The sequence below is a fragment of the Neolamprologus multifasciatus genome, chromosome 17 (assembly GCF_963576455.1).
Source record: "Neolamprologus multifasciatus chromosome 17, fNeoMul1.2, whole genome shotgun sequence".
Classification (NCBI taxonomy): domain Eukaryota; kingdom Metazoa; phylum Chordata; class Actinopteri; order Cichliformes; family Cichlidae; genus Neolamprologus; species Neolamprologus multifasciatus.
Genome location: NC_140455.1, coordinates 15393611 through 15416195, shown reverse-complemented (window position 1 = coordinate 15416195; position 22585 = coordinate 15393611). Strand labels below are relative to the sequence as shown.

General features: G+C 38.2%; 4 protein-coding genes across 5 annotated transcripts in view; 3 read left to right on the top strand and 1 right to left on the bottom strand.

Moving 5' to 3' along the window:
* trappc8 (trafficking protein particle complex subunit 8) overlaps window positions 1-2293 on the top strand; it is a 32251-nt gene extending 29958 nt beyond the window's left edge. For both annotated transcript variants that reach the window (XM_085137480.1, XM_085137479.1), the window contains one exon: window positions 896-2293. In XM_085137480.1, coding sequence (XP_084993606.1) covers window positions 896-1130 — 235 coding nt within the window. In that variant the 3' untranslated portion in view covers window positions 1131-2293. The remainder of the gene's footprint in view (window positions 1-895) is intronic.
* On the bottom strand, window positions 1744-9605 carry ctns (cystinosin, lysosomal cystine transporter). Its single transcript, XM_085137483.1, has 11 exons — window positions 9376-9605; window positions 7415-7510; window positions 7232-7310; window positions 6664-6754; window positions 6182-6285; window positions 5516-5653; window positions 4059-4158; window positions 3652-3771; window positions 3270-3440; window positions 2667-2784; window positions 1744-2343 (listed from the first exon to the last, which is right to left on the bottom strand). Exons 2-11 carry the CDS (start codon window positions 7488-7490, stop codon window positions 2195-2197), a joined length of 1146 nt encoding a protein of 381 aa, XP_084993609.1. The 5' UTR covers window positions 7491-7510; window positions 9376-9605; the 3' UTR covers window positions 1744-2194.
* A 548-nt stretch (window positions 9606-10153) lies between these two features.
* mrpl55 (mitochondrial ribosomal protein L55) lies at window positions 10154-12231 on the top strand. Its single transcript, XM_085137486.1, has 3 exons — window positions 10154-10287; window positions 10534-10747; window positions 11568-12231. Exons 1-3 carry the CDS (start codon window positions 10244-10246, stop codon window positions 11715-11717), a joined length of 408 nt encoding a protein of 135 aa, XP_084993612.1. The 5' UTR covers window positions 10154-10243; the 3' UTR covers window positions 11718-12231.
* Window positions 12232-14433: 2202 nt separating this feature from the next.
* ndufa11 (NADH:ubiquinone oxidoreductase subunit A11) lies at window positions 14434-22583 on the top strand. Its single transcript, XM_085137485.1, has 4 exons — window positions 14434-14580; window positions 16899-16991; window positions 21309-21431; window positions 22393-22583. The coding sequence occupies exons 1-4, from the start codon at window positions 14502-14504 to the stop codon at window positions 22503-22505; spliced, it is 408 nt and encodes a 135-aa protein (XP_084993611.1). The 5' UTR covers window positions 14434-14501; the 3' UTR covers window positions 22506-22583.
* The last annotated feature ends 2 nt before the right edge of the window (window positions 22584-22585 follow it).

The following is a 22585-nucleotide window of genomic DNA, read 5'->3' as shown; positions in this document are numbered from 1 at the left end:
GAATGCTTAGAGATGTATACATACAATACATGTCTAAACTGTTAAATGTACAAAGTGGCTTATAGATGTTGAAGCCACTAAGTGTGGGCGCATGTAGTGTATGTAGCAGCAACCAAGACAGACTGAGGGAGTTGTAAAAACTCATGTTTTCACCCACAACTCATTTTTTTTGCAGTCTGGTATCTGTATATGCAATAAATGGCCATAATAATGACAAAATCAAGGTGATTTCTTTTTTAATACAAAAGTCCCTTAAAGTTACAGAATACTGTAGAGCGATTATGTCTTTGGTCATTTTGCTCTTTTTCAGTATAAAATGCAGCTGATACATACAGTGGCTTGAGAAAGTGTTTATTTTTCATATTACTTCAGGATATATTTTTTTATAATTAAGATTTAGCTCAAGTTTAGATTGAACTCAGAATGACCATGGGAAAAATGGTAGAAAATCTGAGCCACAGAAGTATTCAAACCCTTTGTTGTAGCTCCTAATTATCCTGTGATGCATCCTGGTTGAGTATCCACCAGTAGACAACTGAAGGAAGTCAACTCTCTATAGAGCATCTCAATTAAATTGCAGTGATACATACATTAGGACCAGGATATAAAGCTTAGTGTTCCCAACAGTACACAGGCCTCAATAACTGAAAAAGTAGACCATCAAGACTCCATTGAACTGTGTGAACAAATTGAGTCAAAGAGCAAGCATTTCTTTGGTTAGTTGATCCAACAATAACCACAGATACTTGAGGCAGATTGTGAAGATGGTTTCTAACATGAGGTCAAAATAACACATTTTTCTAATATCAGGTGATAAGTTGTGACCTCTTAAATATAGCATTCTTTTTCAAAAGTACTTGTTTTTTAACATAAAACTTCTATTTGTCTCTTCCAGCCCAGAGTCCCTGGAGGTCCACAGCTCATTTGCTTGGGTGGGTCAGTCCCAGTACAAGCTGCAGCTAAAGCCCAAGGAGGTACTGTGTCTAACACTGCAAGCCTGTTTCCTTCAGGCGGGAGTCTACAATCTCAACACTCCCAGAGTGTTTGCCAAGCCATCTGAGCAGAGCATCATGTGTGAGACAAGTCAGCAGACGGCTACTCCTGCTCTTATAGTCATCAGCAATGCCTAAAACGAGCCCGATGGTCTTCAGGCACTTCTAGACCGTGCTGTGTGTTTTAACTCCATTCAAGGACCATTGACATTAAATTCCTGGATAGACTGAGCATTTGTTCCGTCAGGTTTTGCAATACTGTAAGAAGAGCTGTTTACATCCTGAATTGTACATCTTTTTATTCAGTCTGCAGTCCTTTCAAAGGCAAAATGGACACTGACGACTGAACCGCATTTGCTGCCCATTCTCTAACAGTCTACAATTTCATTATGCACACGTTGTATTTTGTTTCTGGACCAGTGAGTCAAACTGTGTTTAACCTCAACATATTGTCATTTAGCTCTTGTATGCACTTGAATTGAAATCTTTTCTGGAAATTATGTAATTTATTTATATATAACAAATTGGTTGTAAATAGAAAATAAAAGTCTAATGATACTGTAAAAGAATATCAAGGTCATGGCATCTGGGGGGTTTTTTTCTGGCAATTTTGGACTGCAGCACTCTGCATTAAGAATCAAATATTCACATGTGGTGGTTATTTGCGTAATTTATCGAAGAGAGTTTGTAGCACATAATCTGGAGTACACTGAAACAACAAGACTTCCATGGCAGCTTACAAGACAAAGAGTACAATGAAATAGCACTTTATTAATCCTCATTAGTAACTTATCACACCTAAAGATCTCTTGTCTGTGTTACAGCAAATTGCTTAGTTATCACAGTTTCATTTGCAGTGAAGTCTTGATTCAAGACAGTAGTTGTCAGAAAATGATTAGAAGTGAAAGTTGAAGAGAAACCGACTCGCTATGGTAACCTGGTTTATAACAGGTTTACCACCTTAATTACGAATGACATGGATAATAACATTTTTGTCAAACAGTTAGTGTTACAGTTGCTTTTTCACTTAATTTGTCTTCCCTTTTCTTAATATTCATACGTGAGTTGGTGTTAATGAGACATGTAAATCCCTGCTTTGAAGAAACTGGCCAGATTCTTTTCACAATGAAAGTCAAACAACAACCATAAGTTCTCTTTAAAGCTGTACATAAATGTGCTTCTTTGGGTCACTCCAGCGAGTATCAGTCTCCTTGTTGGTTCACGAGTGGTTCATACTGTGACGATCGTCTGTAGAGAACATAGTGCTGAGTGATGAAAAGGATGTCAAACACGATGGAGAACAGACCCAGACCGAACTTTGTAGGATCACCAAACACCAGCTTCCACTCATCTGAGGATCAAAATTAATACGAGATACAGTCAAAATGCTCCAGTGCAAATCAACAGTACAGGTAGTAAAGTAGATGCACCTATTTTATCCATTTAAAAATCCTAATTCTTCTCAAGTTATCACGTCTCCATGCCGCCCACAGGGCGAGGTGACAACAATAACCCATCAGCTTCTTACAGCTGAGGGGTAAAATAAGCACAGTAAACACAGTTGTACTTTTCATGTCAACATTTCCTTTCTTTCAGTCACTACAGAAATCTTGCTTATTCCATAGGTTTCATTAAATATTTTTGTATGTACAGTAAGCAAACTACTGTAATTACCATTGTTATAAGACTGCAGAATCATCTGGAGAATGCTGAAGAATCCACCAGTGAAGTCCAGTAACACATTGCCAATGCTCCACCCTTCAGTACTCTGTCTTTTGTAGTTCATGTATGCCTGGAAACACAGGAAAGCCATCAACTGTATTCACTGCTGATAAAAATAAATATGGCATAGAACATTTAAGACTTGTACACTGCTCAAAAATCATCAGAGAGGAGAGGAGGTGCCCCTCTAGTGCGCCTATAGTTAATTTCATTAACATCAAAGCAGCTAAAACTCTTTAATAACCCCCTCCTAATTAACTGACCAAGATCAATATCCCAACTTAATGACACATATCTAATTAAAAAGTGTTTTTTTTAGCAGTGTATTAATCAGGTCAGATGTGAACATTGTATTTCTAAAATGTGTTTACTGTAATAAATCTCTGGAACATATGGCACTGTTGCTGAAAAAGAAATGTAGACAGATGCACCACTGGTGGGCATCAAAACACATTAAATCGATGGAACATCCAACAACGCAAGATTTTTTTTAATATGGTTTCAGTCTAGTATACATTATTTAATGCGCAAGTCCAGTTTGTGTCTGAGTCTTACCTGTGGTACATATTTGATAAGAGTCACTGCTAGTTTAATGTAAGAGAAATAGTAAAGGTAGTCCAGCCAGGTGATTGCTTTGGCTACAGCAACAAATAAGCTGATCAAAGCAAACATCCAGCCAATCAGCAATAAAACCAAGGCCGTCCGAGAGACTCTCTGTCCACCCCTCTGTAAGAAAAATGGCACACAGCATTATACACCCGTCCTGAGTCTGAGACATCCTGCCAAACAAACTGACTCTGTGATAAAAGTGATTTTGAGAGTCATGTCGTATTCACCAGTCTTAACAATAAAGTCATTACATTAAATTATTCTGCTCCTCTGCTTTAAGTGTCTTAAAGCAGAAAGTCTTTAACTATATGAAATGACATACACATACCTCATACACAGTAGCCTGGCTGACGTAGACCAAACACAGCAGGACAGCATGGAGACTGAAGAAAACATCATTAGCATCCACAGGGTTGATTCCATTAGGGTTCCTCTTCAGAAACTCCTCCTACAGGAGGAGCACACAGTAGCTTAACAAAAAGTATGTATTATGCAAAACCTAAAGTTATTCTATACAAAGGCAACAGCCACTAGGTGGATCGTCCAGTGTAGTCATGAAAAACATCAACTGAAAAGATCGTAGAGTTGTTCTCAAGGAGACAGTATGTGAAATACAGTTATAAATCTAATTAAGCATTTAACTTTCAAAGGTTTCTCTAGACTCACTGGTACTGGCTGGTATCCTATTCTTCATGTGTATAAACAATGGAGTGTCCATTCAGCGGATAGAGTTACCTTTATATACGGTATCCAGAACAGTCCTATATTGAAGACGCTGTAAGCAATGAAACCCGTCAGGTTGAGAGCCAGGAAGTCAAAGTTCAGACCTACAACACTGAAGACAAACATGTTAGTTTTAATTTTGAGTAACTTTCATTTTTTTAATCATTCTATGAATTTCACACCACATTAAACCCAACACACAAGAGACTGGAGAGAAAGAGTCAGGGCAATCAATGTCATTCATTTTCTAGATTCTCCCTCCCCTCCGCCCTGTGTTAGATCTTTTCTTGATCTTGCCTGGTGTTGTAGGCCTTTGCCTCTACTGATATTGTGCCTAGACCTTGACCCTGTGCTGCCATGATCATTGCCTCTGTGCTGTCTTTCAGTCCAGCTTTGTCCAGCCACTGGTAGGATTTTTAGACTTCTTCTGCCTGCCAACAGTACATGCTGTGCAGTGCCCTGTCCTTCCACGTTGATTCCTCTTCTTGGTTCCTCTTCTTGCTCGGGTCCTTTTTCAGGTTTCTGCTGCCTGAGATATTTAACAAGCACACGATCACTTGTGGCCATCTTTCTGATGCACTCATGGCCCTTTGCTGTTTTATCCTGAATAGCAGTTCTGACACTCACTAGTCCTCTTTCCTTCCTTCTGCTTAGCCGACAGTCTCAGGGTGCTGGACTTGGGGTGAAACCCTTCATGCATGGTAAAAAGCTTTCCTGTCTTGAAGTCAGGGGCTTCTATTTCTTCCTTTGGCCAGCTCTGACAACTAGGTTGGCTGTAGGTGTCGATTGCCTGGTTCTTGTTCTTTCCATTCAGTTTACTCCTCTGGCCGTGACGTATTCTCTGCAGGTAGTTGCAGCTTTTCCATGTGGACTCTTCCTGGTTCTCATTTGCCTTCCAAGGTACTTACAGCTATCCTCAATTTCTGCAATGTTGTCTTCTAGTAGTACAATCCACTCATACCTGACTACCTTCATTCTTTTTGGGTTTGGATTGAGTTTGATATCTATGTAAAGAAGCTGGCTAATATTTGCTCCATTCTGTAGTCTGTATCCGTAGCCAGTCTTGTTAGGTATAAATCGTGTCAAGGCCTGGTTCTGTCTAACTTTTTAAAATTTGAAACCCTTTCTTGGCTGTCTGCCACTGCGATGATTACTGGATCATGTTCAGGGAGGTTGCTGTGGTCCAGTAGCTGCTTGTCTCTTTAAATCTCTATGCTCTTGAAACTGTACTGGGAGACACAACAAACCTTCTGGCAATGGCACTGATTTATGTATTGATGTATCGCCTCATACTACCAGTAGTGATTTACTTTAGCCGAATGCAAAACTATTACAAACAAAAAAGATGAGGGGGGGGGGGGGGGAAATCACACATAAAACCATTTAGACAGATGTCAGTCTAACTACAAAATAATAACAATAATAAGAAAGAAATATATAAGGACAGATAAAAAATGTTTAAAAACTACCTTTTTCTCCTCCAGTTTTCGAAGGCTTGTGGATAAAAAGACACTGACCAGGCCAGAAAGTAAATCCAACCAATGACTTCACTAATTATGGACAGGACATTGCTATGGACAACTATGAAGCGGATCCTGACAGGCACACTGGAAAAAAAGATATAGCTTATGGACACAAAGAAACTGGACAGTTAATCAGTTAAAAAATAAACTGACAGCAGACATCAGCCGGCCTCTGGTGGATCCCTCCATCCATACAATACAATACAACTTTATTTGTATAGCACCAGCAGTATACCAAAGGGCTTTACAATAAAAACAGGAAAATTCCATCTCATCGTGAGCATCATTAGCTCTGAGTAGTGCAGAATTAACAACTTTCTACCTTTTCAACCATTAGCTTATAACCATTTTGAGATCCAGACGTTTTGCGTGACAAAAAGGGACAAAGAAACCACATTTCAGTGTGTTTGTGCTCTGCTGCTTCAACCAATGTTTTGTAATAGCTTGTACAGTCTGGAGAGGATTAAAAACTTAACAGGAGATTCACTGGCACCAAGACTCCATTTATAAGATTTGGACACCAAATTTGAAGAAAACAGTGATCACTTTAAGATATTCAATTATTGCATTCAGTGAAAGAAATTATTTTCTTCGCGCTGGACTGATACCCACCTGTTGAGCTCTGTGCTGTTGGTAACCAGATATGTGGTCACCTGACCAACATCATGGGCTGTCACATTAAAACTGACAGCGGTAGCTTGTACTGGCATCATGACCTAAACAAAAAACTCACATAGATTTTGGTCTCTGCCTACTGTCACAAATACATTTTGATAAAAAATAATAATTTAATTTCATCAAACTTAGATAACCCAGGTCTGATTTTGTCTTATAAAGTCAAAGAACAGCAGCAAAAGGCCTATGATAATAGTTATGGACTGCATCAACCTCTGAGAGGCTCTTTTTATACCCAATCATTCTTTAACTACTGTAATCAGAGGTGTTGTTGTGTCCATATTATGATATTACAAAGTTATTAAAAAAACAAACATCCATCCTGACTTCCTCAAAAGTATCCTAGTTTGAAATGTTTTGTTAAGCCCATGTTTTGTTGCCTCATATGCAGCATCCTTTTTTCATGTTTGGTTTCTTACCTCCTCAGGCACTGTGATTATAGACGAGTAGTTTATCTTGGAGCTGTATGTTACATTTAGGTGAATCACAGCTGACTGGTTGAGAGGGGAACTGCACAAAGACACCAAACACCAAAGGGAACAATACAAATGTTAACGCTTGCAATAACAAAGTCTATATTAAATGCCAGTAGTAACACATCTTAATTCATATGGGTATAATATCGCTTCTCTTTGGTTCGATCTGCTATGTAATGTACTTAACAATGGATTTAGAAAAGAAAAAACAGAAAGGTTGCTGATGACTGTGAGATGAAGTTGTGTATCCTTTAAAACTATGATGTAGCTATACATGTCTTGCAAATAATTCAATGTGTAGTACAAATGATAACTACAATTATTTCAATTAACCCAGAATCCAAAAAGGTTTCCCAGAATATAACTGTAAATGTAATACATGCTGAAAACACTGGTACTGTATACAGAATCGTTTTATTGCAATTTTAACAGGCTTTCTATTATTAAACACAGAAAGTACACTTATATATCTACACTGGTAATATGGCTTATCTAAAATACTAAGTATTACCTGGAAGTAATAACGACGGCATCTTTAGAGTATTCCTCAAGTGTAACAGCCTGAGGAGCAAACAAACTCAATCTGGATTCTGAAGTACAAGCAGAGTGTTGGAGGGCAGCGTTAGTGTTAATTCCACATTTTATGTAATATTCTGAAGTGAAACGGATTCATTTAATCATAACAGTTCATCACCAGACATGTTGGTCAACATCCAGAACACCAGCAGCTGAGCAGGTAGGCATCTCTTTCCCAAACCTTGGCCTGTCATTGCTGTAAAATGATGAAAACCTAAAGAAAAGAAAGCGGCCAGAAGGCATTGGAAATCAGAGCTATCCAATGCAATCATAATCATAGTGTAAGATAAGAGGATGAAACAGATACTTCAGGTAAAAATTAGGGGTGGGCTTTATACTGCATGTACGTGATCTATCGCAATTTTTTCCGTGTTTGATGAATAAATAAACCAGCTTAATTTCAGTTGTTTTATTTTGTCTCATCAATTCTTGTTTGATGTCCTTTTTGTTGCCGTGATCTTTTGTTTGTTAAAGGTCTAGTGGTGACCACAGAAAGAGACTTAATGTGACAGTATTGTCATTTGTGGAAAAACCTCTGTGTGCAACTGATGGTTAACAAATGGTTAAAATAAAACATTTCAATTCATTCAGACTTGTTGTATTCAAAGTTGAAAAAAATGGTCGATTTGAATGAGTATACCAGGGCAATTTTAGGCACTATAGGGTTGAAAATAACAATTTTTTTGGAGGCTATTTAAACATATCATGATATATATTGTGTATCGCGATATATCCTCATATCGCCCAGCCCTAGTAAAAACTATTACAGAAAAGACAATATAAGCTGTAGATCATTTAATGTCTGTTATTCAAAGCCAAACACAGGTGAAAGTACAAAGGGCCTGTTTTTGTTTCATGTTTTAATAAGATTAATCAGTTACCCAGGTTACCTGGATTTCATGTTAACTAGTTAGATTTGTTTACATATTTCACTCTCCGTGTTCCAGATGTTGCATCTGCAGATTTGTCAATTTCTGTGAGCAGGCTATATCATAGTTTATTTGACCTCACAAAAAAAAAAAGAAGACTGCTATTCCCACGTCATGAAAATGCATATAGGTGTCAATATTATCTTCAGAGAACAATCCAAATTAAGCTAACTGCAAATAATTATAATACAGCTGCATTACCTCATTATATTGTATTAAATAAATAAATGTGCCTCATCATTCATCACACCTTTCATCACATCAGACAGCTGGGCTGTTTGTTTGTGTTTATCCTCAGAGTGACTGATTTGATTTAAAATCGATAGTCATGATTTAAAAAGAAGACACTGAGCAGCGGATCACTCATGATGGAAACCAAAGTTTATTAATGAATCAGTTTGGAATAATTTCTTTCCAGTTGGCAGGTAAGTAAATGCTGTGTATTTCAGCACGAAACGTGCCATAGAAAGTATAGAAATGGAGCTGTAGTGCCTGCCACTGATTTCATTGCTTCACCGAAAAAAGTGATAACCAGCAGGTCATCCTAAATGCATGTCCATGTCAATATATTCTACGTGTAACTATTACGAAACAATGTTTTGGTCAAATATACTGTATTAAATTAAACTTGTTGAGCTGATTCATACCAGTATAGCTTAGTAAAATAATTCACAGTTGTCTTCCTTGATATGCTGCCAACCTGCTTGAAAATTCTTCTCTTTTGGCTATACGGTGTTACCCTCAGCCTTAAGGCTGCATGATTTAGTATACCTGCCCTTGATAAGTGGTGACACAGTCAAAAACTTTACCTCTGTCCTAAAACTATTCACTCCGTCTTCATGTGGAGTGTTTGAGGTGAGCCCCACTTAGCTCTGCTTCTCAATAGTTGGATTTTACTGATGTGCAGCAGAAATAAACTGAACTGACGGAACCTCCCCCACATTTCAGAAGATCTAGGGGATGTACCACAAGGAAGTTTAATACAACTATCACTGTTAGTATAGAGAGGGGTTTTTTTTAGTATAGAGCACCAAAGCCAAGTTTATATAGATCAGACAGGACAGACGCATCTTCCAAGGAATCAAATGCATCAAATGAAGTCTAAGAAAATAACAAAGTTGTCTGAGATAAAGCGATGTCTTCATCTTACCTGTTTGGTCTGAAAGAACATGTACACACAAATAATAAAGCAATAGGCTTGCGTTAAGTAATGAACGAATAAATCTTTACTCGAACATATGAAAACTACTCGACAAAACACCTCCTCAGCTGTACTTCCCTAACAGATCACGGGATATCTTCTTCGTCCTATAACAGACGCTTCTAGGTGTACTACTGCCCTCCGCAGGGTAACTCAGCTATAAAGATGAGTACAGATGAGTTGGTGCTGCTGCTGCTGCTACATATGTAAAAGTGGATTGAATTGTTTAATGACGTTCAGGAACAAGATGTATTTTATGTTATTCAATCCCCACTGCAGCCAAGTCAACATACATTGTCAGATCGGCATGTATGCAGCACAAACTGACTGCTATATTTTGTTAGACAAAAATACGCTGTAAGCAGTAATCCTAACCGTATGTCCTTACGTTAAATAAACATGATTCATTTACCGTTTGTCGTCTGTATTCTGAATTGACAGCTCCACACAAGGCAGAATTATTCTAGAGTGCGAATTATTAAATGCGTACATTTAATAATTATTAATTAAATGTATGCTAATCTGATTGGTACACTAAGATGACTGAACACCTCGGCGATTTAAGGAGCCAAGCCACCACCACCAGGTTTGACTTTAATGTCATTTTAGTTACGTCAATAAGTATAAAATACTCATTTGGGAAGCATGCGTAACATCGTACCAAATCGTAAGAGAAAACGAAAATCAGAATCCCCTCACCCCGGAACGTTTCTGGGCTATATACTGTTTCACTGGGACCTTTATTATATCAACTCCTGTGTCCGACCTTCTATTGAAGAGTTTCCTGTCACAATTAGCAACCTTTCCAGTGCTCGACATGTTTATAACCAAACTTTGTGCTTCACGTGGTTCGTTATCAAGGTTAGACTGTTGTATTAATGTTTACAAATATATGCTTTCTAAGAGTATTTATTTCTTATGTTGGTTTTGTTTTTTAAACATTAAACTCTCTTAGTTCAGACGAAGAGGCATTTTCAAATTCCGTTCAATCAAGGAGGCTAATGTTAACGTTATACTTGGAAAAGAGAAAAGTGTTGCTTAGATTGGATTCGTCTGTGGCATGTTTTTTTATGTGTCTGTACTGATTTTGTTGTGTTCGTCTTTCAGTATAGGCAGCTGTGTTTGGCCTTTGTTCACCCGTTCACATCGGCACGGCCAGGCTAAGCTGCTCCACACTCAGATTCCTCACCTTAACTCTAACAGAGCGTCAGTTGCATGCTGTGGTCGGCAGAGATACGAGAGGATGTATCCTGTGATGTTAGTCCGTCCTGATGGGTCAACAGTCAGCATCAGATACAAAGAACCCAGACGCATCATAATGGTTAGTTTACCATATCTAAAGCCAGTAATCCAAACCATCAGTCAGTAGCAATTGTGTTAAAATATTCGGACGTCTAGCTAAGTAAATCTTTAGCAAGTCCGCTTTGACGGACCTTACAGACTGGAGCCAGATAAGTCTTTCTGTTCTTGATTTAGCCAGTGTCATGCTTGCCTACCACAGTGGGTTCCTACATATTTCTAGGCTGTTTCTCTCACATGGCATGCTTAATCTGCCACATCCTGTGGAGAGCATGTGTGCCTAGATGAATGTTTGATAATGAGTTATAATGAAAATGTCAAAAAAAAAATGTTGCTTTTAAACATGACAAAGCTTCACAATATTTTTTAAGCTTGTGTTGTTGTCAATATCAGACAAGAATCAAAAGAATAACTCTCATAAAACATTGGCCACACTGCAGACGCTGAGATTCCCTGGCTTGCTGTTTGTCATGAGTCTTATAGATGTGCAGTCTCAAAGCAAAAAAGAAGAGATCATGTAAATTACATCATCACTGTTATTTTCTAAGACCTGTCATTTGTCAGTTAGATGACTTAATGAGCATATATGAATAATGTATGTATTTTTTAAATTTATTTTTTATTTTTTTTTACAGTTAAAGTTTTTCCAATAATCTACTCGTTACAACCCAAACCCAGCCCTCCACATGCTAATAAGAGGAAAGCAGACTCAATAGATAATAAAAATAAATAACAAATTGCTCAGGTCCTGTAGCAGAAGCCAGTGAGCATGTCACTTAATATTTTGCTTATGTGAGCTGATGTGTTGTTTTTAATTTTATTTTATTCATCTGTTTTGAAAGATGCCGGTAAATCTGTCTACTCTGTCAGAAGAGGAACGTCGAGTACGGCAGAAAAAAAGAGAAGTGAAGAAGCCTCAAAAACAGAAAGGAGTCCAGTATGAAGATGATTTCAAAGTGGACAAATATAGCCACTTGTGGAAGAAGAAATAAGAGTTTTATATGCAAATGCAAAGCATACTCATACAGTATCCATAAAAAAATAAGTTATGTGTCTGTGTTTTGTTTTTTGTTTATTCTTAAGTGATACTGCAAAATGTCAGGGATCACCAACTGAATTGCTATTGAGTTGTACTTGGGTAATGTCCACACCAGTTCAGTTTTTAATCCCCCTTGAAACAGAGATTCTGGAATTACTGCTGAACTTGACAGTATTTTAGTCTGTAAGGCAGAAACAGACATTTCAAAACAGCAGACATTGATTGGCTTCTTGGATCTTAGTGAGTCCTTTCATGATTTGGCATACCCATCACATAAAAGAAAATGGCCTTGACTATGGCTACTGATGAATTTTATATAGTTGCTGAGCATGCTAGGGGCATTTTTGCAGTGAAAGGCAGAATTTTGTTATGCTACCACTGCATGAAAGAAGCATAGAAGGTATGTGTCCGTGTATGTTTTCAGACATGTTGCTATGAGCAGTAAAAAAATATATCTTGTTGTTTTATGTTGCTGTTTCCTCGTTTATTTTCAATAAAGTAAATTGAAAAGTTATGTAGACTCATACCCTTTGGTTAAAAATAGAAGGGTAGGGGTTTTCATCAGGAACAACTTGAGTTTCAGTGAGCTTGTGTTCTTCCTACTTTTCCTTCCTATTATACTGTATGTTATATTCTCTGTTTGTGGTAGTTTGCAGAGTAGTTGTCAGGTGAAGGCAGTGTTGAAAAAAACTTGTCTGTGGGCTGTTGTTAGTTTGTCAGTCGGCTGCAGAGAGAAGCAAAGGTATGTTGTATAAAGAGTTTAAGAGAAAGTGTTAAGAAAAAAAAAAGTCTCCACTCAAACCATTGTCTGTACTTTAATGGTATATAGTACACAGTATTTGTCTGACGTACAGGTCATGCACAGGCCAGCGACATACACTTGGGATTTTAGAAAAATGTACACCAGTACGTAGATGCCCCCGGTCCATTTGTCTTAATAGAAACATGTATGGAGACGGACACATTTGTGGGGCTGACTTTTAAGGAGATGTGCAACCCACTATATAGCAACTGCCCCTGGAGTTGAGTTTACGATTACTATTGCAGAACATTTAGGGAGCATTCCTTGAAGATCCAATTTTGGAGAATGTTCTAGTAATGTTCCCTGAAGGCTAAGATATCCTCCAGGGAATGTACCTTGGAATTCTTCTGATTACTTTTGTATTCTTAACATTCTCCAAAAACTGACCAGCAGGGAACATTACCTGGAAGTCCCATGAAGGTACTACAAAACTATACTTGTTGAAACATTCAAGCAACAAAGAACTAAAAGTTTTCTGAAGGTTACATTTATAGAACGCTCCTAGAACATTCTCTGAAATGTGACCTTCAGGAGACTTCCAGGAAATGTTCCCTCTGAGGTTTTCTCATAACCTGAGAAAGTTAAACAAAGTTTAACGTTGAGTTTTAATTTCATGTGTGGTGTACAGATATATTAGATAAATTTAATGATGCAATGAAATTATTTATATGCGATTTAGAATAACTCTTTGGAAGGAGAGAATTTTTTTTATTATTCTTGGTTTGAAAGTAGCAATACTTAATGTTTAGATCTGCATTCTGTACCAGATGGTGGCGCTAGTGAGATAATTTGTTGTTTGGCAACCCAAAAATTTTAAAAGACGAATAAGAATTGTTTTTTTAAGATCTTTATTGAACATGTAGAAACAAACAAAGGTAGACTTATGATAAACTGAGCTGCTCAGTAGATCTAGGTTTGTACTGTTGCTACCATAATGTTGCAGTATACACAAAAGGCACTTTTTTGTTTCTACTTTGTTTAGACTACAGGCACACACTGTAACAATAACACTGATTGAATAAATATAATGAACTGTAAATTTACAAATAAAACAAAAAACAAACAAAAAGAGAAAAGCAAAATTTGTTTGCAGTTAAGTAATGACGATCATTTATAGGCCCATTCATAGTTGTAACTAACTTTAGAGACTTACTAAATAGCTGTATGTCTTTCTTCTACTAATCCGGATCATATTACATTGCTTTTATTGTCTGTTGGAAAATAGTACAAATAGTCTTTTATTTTTGGAGACATTCTGACTTTTGGCTCAGGTGCTTTAAGCATCTCAGTATGCCATAATAATACACCAACATTCTTATCTACTGTGCTCAATAGAGCTTCCTAAATCCCCTTGGGAAATTATACAATTATAAAAAATATTAAAAATATATATTATTTTTGTCAACAGTGATTCTTTGACTTGAACAACACTGTCATAGCCACACTGTTACAAAATGACCGTGATGTCATGTCATATCTATTGCAGGCTGACAAGTCAATTAATGAGTGATGGTGATGGTTTGCTCAAAATTGCTGATGATTATTGGTTAGTTAGTCTAGTTAACTGTGTTTTTATTATTTTTGTTAAAATGTTTTCAGATGTAACATATCTTTTCTGCATTCTGATCTTTGCAGAGCATCTAAAACACAGCGACCTGATATACTGGAGAGTATATGAAGCGTTGAGTAAATTAGTCATGTATTTGATATGCGCATCCTGTGTATTTCTTTAAAGATTGTTTTACATAATTTCAGTGCAAAATATACTTCCGTAAACATTACAACTATTCATTGCAATCTAGTTATATGCTAGTGCTCGTGTACTTACTTCACTCTCCAGCAGGTGTCGACAGTGCACCAGTGGGTTCGCCAGACGCCAAAAACCACGCGAGCAATTCTCGTGAGAATTCGATTTGTGTCCTTGATAAGTCCGAAATGGGGTACTGGGACATACCGGAAGGTACAGACTGTGTGGAAAAAACATGGATTGCTACGAAACTTGGCACGGCTTTAGGTAACTATCGTTGGTGACATAATTACTTGCAAGTCATGTTGTGCAGGGTCGTGAAAGCAGGTCATCTGTGTGGTGGGTTAGTTAACGCTTTTGAACTTGCAGATTAAGATTGCCTAGCAAGCTACATACGGCTAGGTTTGCTTTAGCTAAAGGATGGACCTGGGTTTCCTAAAATACAAACGTTCAGTGAATTATTTAGTTAGCGGTGCGTTTGCTTCAGCTCAGCAGATAATCACGTAAACCAGTACTGTAAGATTTTTAAATTACAACCTAGAATACCTTGAGATGGTAATGGGCGATGAAACTATACAGATAAACATGGCGCCATAGCGTTTCCTCGATACAAAAATCAGACACGGTCAATATGAAGTCTGTACGTGACTGTTTTGTTAGACTACACGAACAACCAACGACCGTGACGGTAGCGCCATGCTCAACTAATAGATTGACGCACACACGCTTGGTGGAATAACCAGGTCGTAATCTCCCAAAAAATGATTGCCGATGTTTCTGTGTTTTGTATTTGTAATATTTTTGCTTATATTGGTAAATAGGCTTTCGACGACGTGACTTACGAAGGGGCTACATATAAAATATAGAAATGACCTGTTTCGCAACCATCTTACTCACAGGTCTCAAACTTCAATGAGTTGGCGACCACTGCTGGCACTGTCCTCTCATTGGAAGCCCTCTGGAGTGTTTGCGTAGTAACAAGCCTTGAACTGTACTTGCTTTTATTAAAGTTCACTGTCAAGACCAGTTTCTCACACAGTTCCAAAAAGAGTCATTACACGACTGAAAACTCTGGACAGCTCTTGCAAGGATGAAGGCAGCTCTCAGAAACTTTGGAGTCTGGTCTGCTTTTCCCTGTACCTCTCAGAACTTAGTTTTCAGTTCACTGTTGAACCACAAGTCAGTAAGTTCATTTTGCAGCATGCTGGGGACATGCTCCACATCAGCTGAGAAGGGGTCTGCAAACAGCTGGACAGTGCTCTGTCTGTTTCATGCCACACCAAACCGCTCAGTCGCACTGCACAGCTGCTGACATATATGTCTAGCTTTGGTTGGGCCATACATGGGACACAAACTCAGCATTTCTTCTGTCACCTCAAACTTATAATCAACCCCTCTGATGAAAATTGCTGAGCATTGTCAGTTTTGTCAGTACTTTCATCAAGCGCCACAGAGTGGCAGTGAAACTTCGACCTTTGTTCATAGATATTACTTGATAATGTATTATTCTGCTCTGCCACATTATTTGCCGACAGCAACGTTGTTGAACAGACTTTTTTTTTCTCTTCATTGAATGGCTTCCCTACTTTAGCGATTAATTGACTAATCACATAACCTGCTTTGAAGGTAGCATCAGTGTCCTTACTGGCTTTGTGGAAAAGTTCTTGCTGGGATAGTAGTCCTCTTTGTAGCTGTTTGGCTCATTTTCTCCTCTCCCTTGTTCTTTCCATAATGCTCTCCATGTTTAGTCGCATAATGACGCTTGAGATTATATTCCTTCAGAATAGCAAGTTTCTCCTTACGTAAAAGGCAGATCACCTTTACACCCAACTCAACAACAAAATACAGCAGTGTCCATCTTTCCGATGTCGGCGTTCATCATCCACTTTTCTTTTCCTTTTCAGTTCAAACATCTTCTGCTAATATAATACTGATAATTCCTTGAGACATCTGATGACCGTGTTCTATATTCTAATAAATCTTTTTTAGCCACTTAAAATATCTTTATAAAACATGTTATTTGTTGCAATTTAACAACAGATAGAAATACAAGGGACTGAGACGAGGTTGCGGCCATGAGCGAAGCAGTGCACTGGCCATGTCTGCATCTTGGGCAGTGGTGTGCTGCTGCACCTCCAACCAGAAATTCAGTTAGGTCGTCAGGGTCGATGAAAACCAGGGAAAAATACCCAGAGGAACGTCCAATCTCTAAGAGGTCCTCTATGGTGAAAGTGATGGAGAGGATAACGGCAAAACACGCAGTACAACAGGGTGGAAAGATGAGAGTCAGGGGTCATTTGTCACAGAAGGATTTCACAAAGGTGAAAGGGAAAGTTTACAAGACTTTAGTGAGACCTGCTATGATGTATGGTTTGGAGACTGCAGCACTAAGAAAAAGACGGGAGCAGAATATTTTCACTGGGAGTGATCAGAATGAACTGATTATAAATAAATACAAGTTGCTGTCAATTAAAAACTCCTTCATACCAGCTGGTCTAAAGTGATTGTGATTGTCAGCCCTACAGCAAAACTGACTTCTTTTTGTTTTTCTAAAGTTTCTTAATTTGTTTGTTTGTGTGTTTCAGGTCTGGTTGGTTCAGCTTATCACATAGTGGCGTTCCAACCTGACTCTGCAGTGGCAGCGTTACAGAGGGCTACCAACTCAACAGTTACCATGGGTAAATTTATTGTCATTCAAAACTCCACAAGAACTTCAGTGTATGTGGTTTATGTTAAATCTATCTGCATGTCTGAAAACTCCACTCCTTAAGGTCAGAAGCACTGAGATTTTTCCAGTTTCTTTAGTACTGGGAAGATTAGGAATTGCAGTCACTTCTGTAATGATTCACAGTAGGGCTGGGCGATATGACCCAAAATTCATATCTTGATATTTTTTACCTGGACGGCGATATAAGATATATATCTCGATTTTTATTTTATTTTATTTTTTTTTAAAGCCATAAAGTAAGAACAAAAAGAGTTCTTAGTCAAAGCTGTGTCCCAGATGTCACACAGGCACTTCTATTAACATAGAGCATAGATGTACATAAAATTTACTCAAAAATAAATTATGAGCATTTATTAAATAATCACGCTCCATAAATAAAAGAAAACAATGTTGTTTTTGTGCATAACAAAAAGCTCACAATTGTGCAGTCAAAATGTAAACTAAAAGACGCTGAGCATAGTAATAAAGACAGATTTCACAGCTGCTCTGTTCCCAACTTCTACTGTGTGACTGACAGCATTGAGTTTGAAATCCTCTTCATAACCACGTCTCTTAACAGGTGCCATTTATGGTCCTTATACACAGTAGGGTAATATTACGTTGAAGCACAGTACGTATCACTCCGCGAGGCTCCTCGGTAGCCGTAATGCTCTGACAATCAGTGTTGCCAACTTAGAGACTTTGTCGCTATATTTAGCGAGTTTTCAGACCCCCTAGAAAAAGACGTGAAAGCGCATATCGCTTTTACTCTCAACAAGCAGCGGGTGCTGTAACACAGTCAGTTCTTCTTTTACTCTTATGCTGTTTTGTGGATCAGGTTTAAAACTACTTATAAACACACACACACACAAAGTAACTCCACCAGAGTGCCTATTTCGGGTCACTTTTGCCGGTCCAAGCCCGGATTAAGGAGCAGGGTTGGAATTGTGACATTACAAAAAACAATAATTGCTAAAAGAAATTTGTAGTTCTAAATAAATTCTAACTGCATTTAGGACGTTTTTTGCTCACTTTATGTCTCGTCCACGATGTTATTTCTCTCTCCAGCAGCGTAGGTTACAATTACATTAGCATGACCAATTATGCAAATTAGGTGATGATGTCATTTAGCGACTTTTAGGACAGCCAATAGCGATTTTCCTTACTGAGGAGTTGGCAACACTGCTGACAATCCATCAACCGGTGCAGCACCGTAGCTTACCAAAGTCGTACTAAAACATTTTTTTGACAGATTGCTGAGCGCTGTGTACCACATAAAATCTGTTCGCGGCCATCAAGCACAACCAGAATTCATACATAAGGCGCGCTGTCAACTTTTGAGAAAATGAAAGGATTTTAGGCTGTGCAGCACCTCTGGGCTGCATGGCTTTAGCGTGGTTAGCTCATTAGCGTGGTTAGCTACCTAACACGTTGACGGCGTCCAGCCCCACGCACGGGGCGATGCGCAGTAACTCGTTAACGGAGATTTGCCGTGTCCATCTTGTCGCTTCCTGCAGGTGAAGCGATGGGGGAGGAGGGGGAGTTGTGTTCAGTGAAGGAGGGGCGAGGCCGAGTAATGTTGCGTAAAGACAAAAGTGGACGAAAGAGAGGCAAACTTGCGGCTCCACAAGTAACATAGACTATATCGATATAAAGGATATTGTCACATCTTATATCTCGTATAAAAATATATCGATATTTTTTAAAAACTCGATATATCGCCCAGCTCTAATTCACAGGTAGTGATAATGATAATAATAATAATATCATCAACAATTACCGAGTAAGGTTCTTTATCTGTACACAGTGATTTTCTATGATTCCATACTTTAAATAATTGTGTGAAGCGCTGCCCTGATGGCAATAAAATTCTAAGCGCAAAAAACCCTCCGAACACAACTTTTGTGTTTTTGTTTTTTAATTCTTTGAACACCACTGCACTCAATATTGTCACTTCTTTGACTAACTAATTGAATTTACAACAGTAAATTCTTTTTCTAGTGCAGAAATGCCATCTGAAAACACAGCCTTAAAAGATTGGCTCACAGTAAAGATGGGAATTCATTTTCTTACAGGTTTGTAAATCATAAAAGTTTTGGCCAAAGTAAAAATGCACTATATTGCCCAAATAGTTGAATTCAGGTGTTTCAATAACTTCCATGGCCAACGGTGTGTAACATCCATCACTCTGGCATTCCGAGTGCTTCTGCAAACATTTTTGAAAGAATGGGTCACTCTCAGGAGCTCTGGGAATTCCAATGTGGTACCGTGATAGGATGCCGGTCACTGATAAATAGTCGACAATCAACAGTTGGTGGTATTAGGGCTGCAATGATTCATTGACTAATTTGAGTAATTCAATTATAAAAACATTGATAAGACAAATTCTTTGCTTCAATGCATAATTTAATACACGGCTCTGTAGCGAGCCGACGTGTTAAACGATGTAAACGCGACTGTTTGACTCACATTTTCGACTGAAAACAGACCTGCATACAAACGTATTTAGGAACACCATATAAATATTAAAAAGTATGACATTGAGCACATACACACACACCCCAGAGTTTCAGCAAAAAGACTGTTAAACAACAGCAGCAGTGATGATGATGGTCTCATAGTTTAACATGGAGCTGGAGTGTGTTTACACCCACACCACGGGGAGCAAAGAGGAGTCATCGTTAGAGAGGTGGTGAGCTCAGGTTAAGTGAAAGAAACAGTGTTTCTAGTGCAGTTAAACTTTAAAACAATGCAATGTAAAATAATTTCTAAAATATAAACCAAAGAGCAGTTAATTCTGAAAAAGCTGTTTTACTTTTCTTCTTTTAGTATATTCATTAATGCTCTTAATAACACCAGTGTTTCTTATCCAGTTAACTGATAGAATAATCATTAGATTCATTCATTCAGTCATTAGAGCTCGGCTTGGCGCCTTAGTTCCAGTGAAAGGAACTCTTAATGCTTCAACATACAAGAATTTTGGGCGTTTTCATGCTCCTAACTTTGTAGGAATAGTTTGGGGATGGCCCCTTCCTGTTCCAGTTGTGCACCAGTGCGCAAAGCAAAGTTTTATAAATACACGGATGAGCGACTTTAGCATGGAAGCACTTAACTGGCCTGGACAAAGTCCTCAGCTCAACCTGACAAGCTGTGGGATGAATTAGAGCAGAAACTGCGAGCCGGGTCTTGTCTGACCTTACAAATGTGCTTCTGGAGTAATGGTCAAAAATTCAGTCTCAGGTTTGCAGTAGGGCTGGGCCATATCATACCGTTCACGGTAATACCGGTGTAATGTTGGGCAACAATAAGAAAATGAAATATCACGATAGAATATGGGTAAAACGCGCATGCGCTGTGCCTTTTGCTTTCATACGCACATCGCGGAAAAACCACGGTGACGGAGAATGAGAAGGGCGAAAGCGGATCGTTAAATGAAACGGATGAACCAGAATTGGTTTGTAAAAATGCTGCAACTTCAGTGGTGTGGAACTGGTTTAGCTTTCGTCCATCAGATACACAACAAAGTACTATTTTTGGTAGCGCATGCTAGCGGACCGTCGTTATTACCGTGTTTTTTGGGAAATATGGCACACTTAAAATCAATCCTTTAAATTTTTCTGACAATCAACAGTGCCCCTTATAATCCCGTGTGCCTTATGTATGAATTCTGGTTGTGTTTACTGACCTCGAAATGATTTTCTGTGGTATACGACACGCGAAAATCTGTGAAATGTTTTAGTACAACTGCTGTTTTTAGTACAGCATTACGGCTATCTTAGTCAGGAGCCTCGCGGAGTGATACGTACTGTGCTTCAACATAATATTACCGTGTGTGTGTGTGTCTTTTATGTTTTGTGGATATTATACATGGTTATGCTGAGGATATGTCGGCCAATTTCCACTGGAAATGCCTTTTGGTTAAACTGTCAGCAAGGATTTGCATTTCCACTGTTAAATTTTTATAAAACTTTAATGCACATAAAAAAAAACAGCTGCTTGTTTAAGTGAAAATACATTGATGTTTTTTTTTTTTTGCACTAATAAAGTTGTGGAGTTGTAAAGTGTCAATTATATCGTCAGTTATATCGTTATCGCAAATTTTCAAATGTATATTGTGATAGATATTTTTGGTCATATCGCCCTGCTCTAGTTTGCAGTACACAACAAGGATATATTTTCTATGTTCAGTCCTGTAGTGGGTTTAGCTGTTTTAGCTGCTGATCTTTGGATGCCATAATTCTTTTTAGGATGACTGAAATAATGAGGGAAATTGTCTTCCTGGTTTCAGCTGCCATGGGAGCCATCTTTGGAATGACAACATGTCTCAGTGCTCAGGCCCGTGAAGCTCCAGATGACCCGCTGAATTATTTTATCGGCGGCTGTGCCTCAGGGATTTTTTTGGGAGCACGAAGTAAGTATCAGTCCTGACAGATGTGACTAGACAAGAATTCAAAATTTTATTTATTTTTTTCAGTAACACAATAAAAGGTTAGTCCTTTTTAAAGAGAAAGTGTGATGTGCAATTAACACACCACACTCTTTAGAGCATATTTGTGCTAATGTGCCACATTCCAAATGACATTTTACTTGATCATACTTACTACGTCTGCATTTCAAACAGTCCTTTTTTGTGTTACTTATTGCTGAAAATCATGGCTGTGGATCTTCTGCACTATTTCTTAGAGCACAATGGATTGTGGCCAAAAGAAAAACCCCTTATTGGCCAGTATGAAGAATATATAAATATAAAATTCACAAGAATTTAAAAATATGTTTTCTGTATACTTTCTTTAAATCTTAGAGTAAGTCCCAGTTCTTGGTGTAAACTCCGCTCTGCTGCTTGAGGAAATGCTGCTTAATGAGAAGTTTAGGAATTGCAGTGATGATGGTAGACGGCTTGTTATGGCTAATTAAATCTGTTCTGAACATTTTTCATTTAACGTCACAGTGGGGATGGGAACTGATAAGAATTCAGCGATTCTGATTCTAATATCAATATCTCTTATTGATTCCCTTCATGATGCTCATTGGCTCCACTTTGAGTCACCACCATCTCTAAGCAGCTTTTCAAATACATTATTAATGCAAATTAATAAAGTGCTTTGTGGTCAAATGTTTGTACATGTTGGACAAACATTTTCCTTCAGGGGAAAATGACAAGATCATACATACTGTTAGATTCTGTTTAGTAACAGAGAAAATGTCTCTGCAGTTCTACAGTAGCATTTGGTTTGTCTAATTAAAATCATATTGTTTGTGTGTGTGTGTGTGTGTGTGTGTGTGTGTGTGTGTGTGTGTGTGTGTGTGTGTGTGTGTGTGTGTGTGTGTGTGTGTGTGTGTGTGTGTGTGTGTGTGTGTGTGTGTATCTCCAGCTCACAGTGCTATAACTGGTACATCTGCGTGCCTGGGTCTTGGAACACTGGCTTTCTTTACAAAAGTGGGCAAGATGGAGGGATGGAAACTTGCTGGACCACCTAAACTATAAGAGGAAGATGCCTGGAAGATTGTTATATTGTAAAAAATACCTAATGTAATAAAGTTTTTTTGAAAAGGCCAAAAAAAATG

Coding starts and splice junctions, on each gene's coding strand:
- ctns (XM_085137483.1), bottom strand. CDS start 7,490: ATGACAGGCCAAGGTTTGGGAAAGAGATGCCTACCTGCTCAGCTGCTG. Junction 2,785..3,269: donor TTATCAAATATGTACCACAG/GTAAGACTCAGA, acceptor CTGTGTTTCCAG/GCATACATGAACTACAAAAG. Junction 2,344..2,666: donor TCTGCAGTCTTATAACAATG/GTAATTACAGTA, acceptor TTTGATCCTCAG/ATGAGTGGAAGCTGGTGTTT.
- mrpl55 (XM_085137486.1), top strand. CDS start 10,244: ATGTTTATAACCAAACTTTGTGCTTCACGTGGTTCGTTATCAAG. Junction 10,288..10,533: donor TCACGTGGTTCGTTATCAAG/GTTAGACTGTTG, acceptor TTCGTCTTTCAG/TATAGGCAGCTGTGTTTGGC. Junction 10,748..11,567: donor AACCCAGACGCATCATAATG/GTTAGTTTACCA, acceptor CTGTTTTGAAAG/ATGCCGGTAAATCTGTCTAC.
- ndufa11 (XM_085137485.1), top strand. CDS start 14,502: ATGGGGTACTGGGACATACCGGAAGGTACAGACTGTGTGGAAAAAACA. Junction 14,581..16,898: donor GAAACTTGGCACGGCTTTAG/GTAACTATCGTT, acceptor TGTGTGTTTCAG/GTCTGGTTGGTTCAGCTTAT. Junction 21,432..22,392: donor GATTTTTTTGGGAGCACGAA/GTAAGTATCAGT, acceptor GTGTATCTCCAG/CTCACAGTGCTATAACTGGT.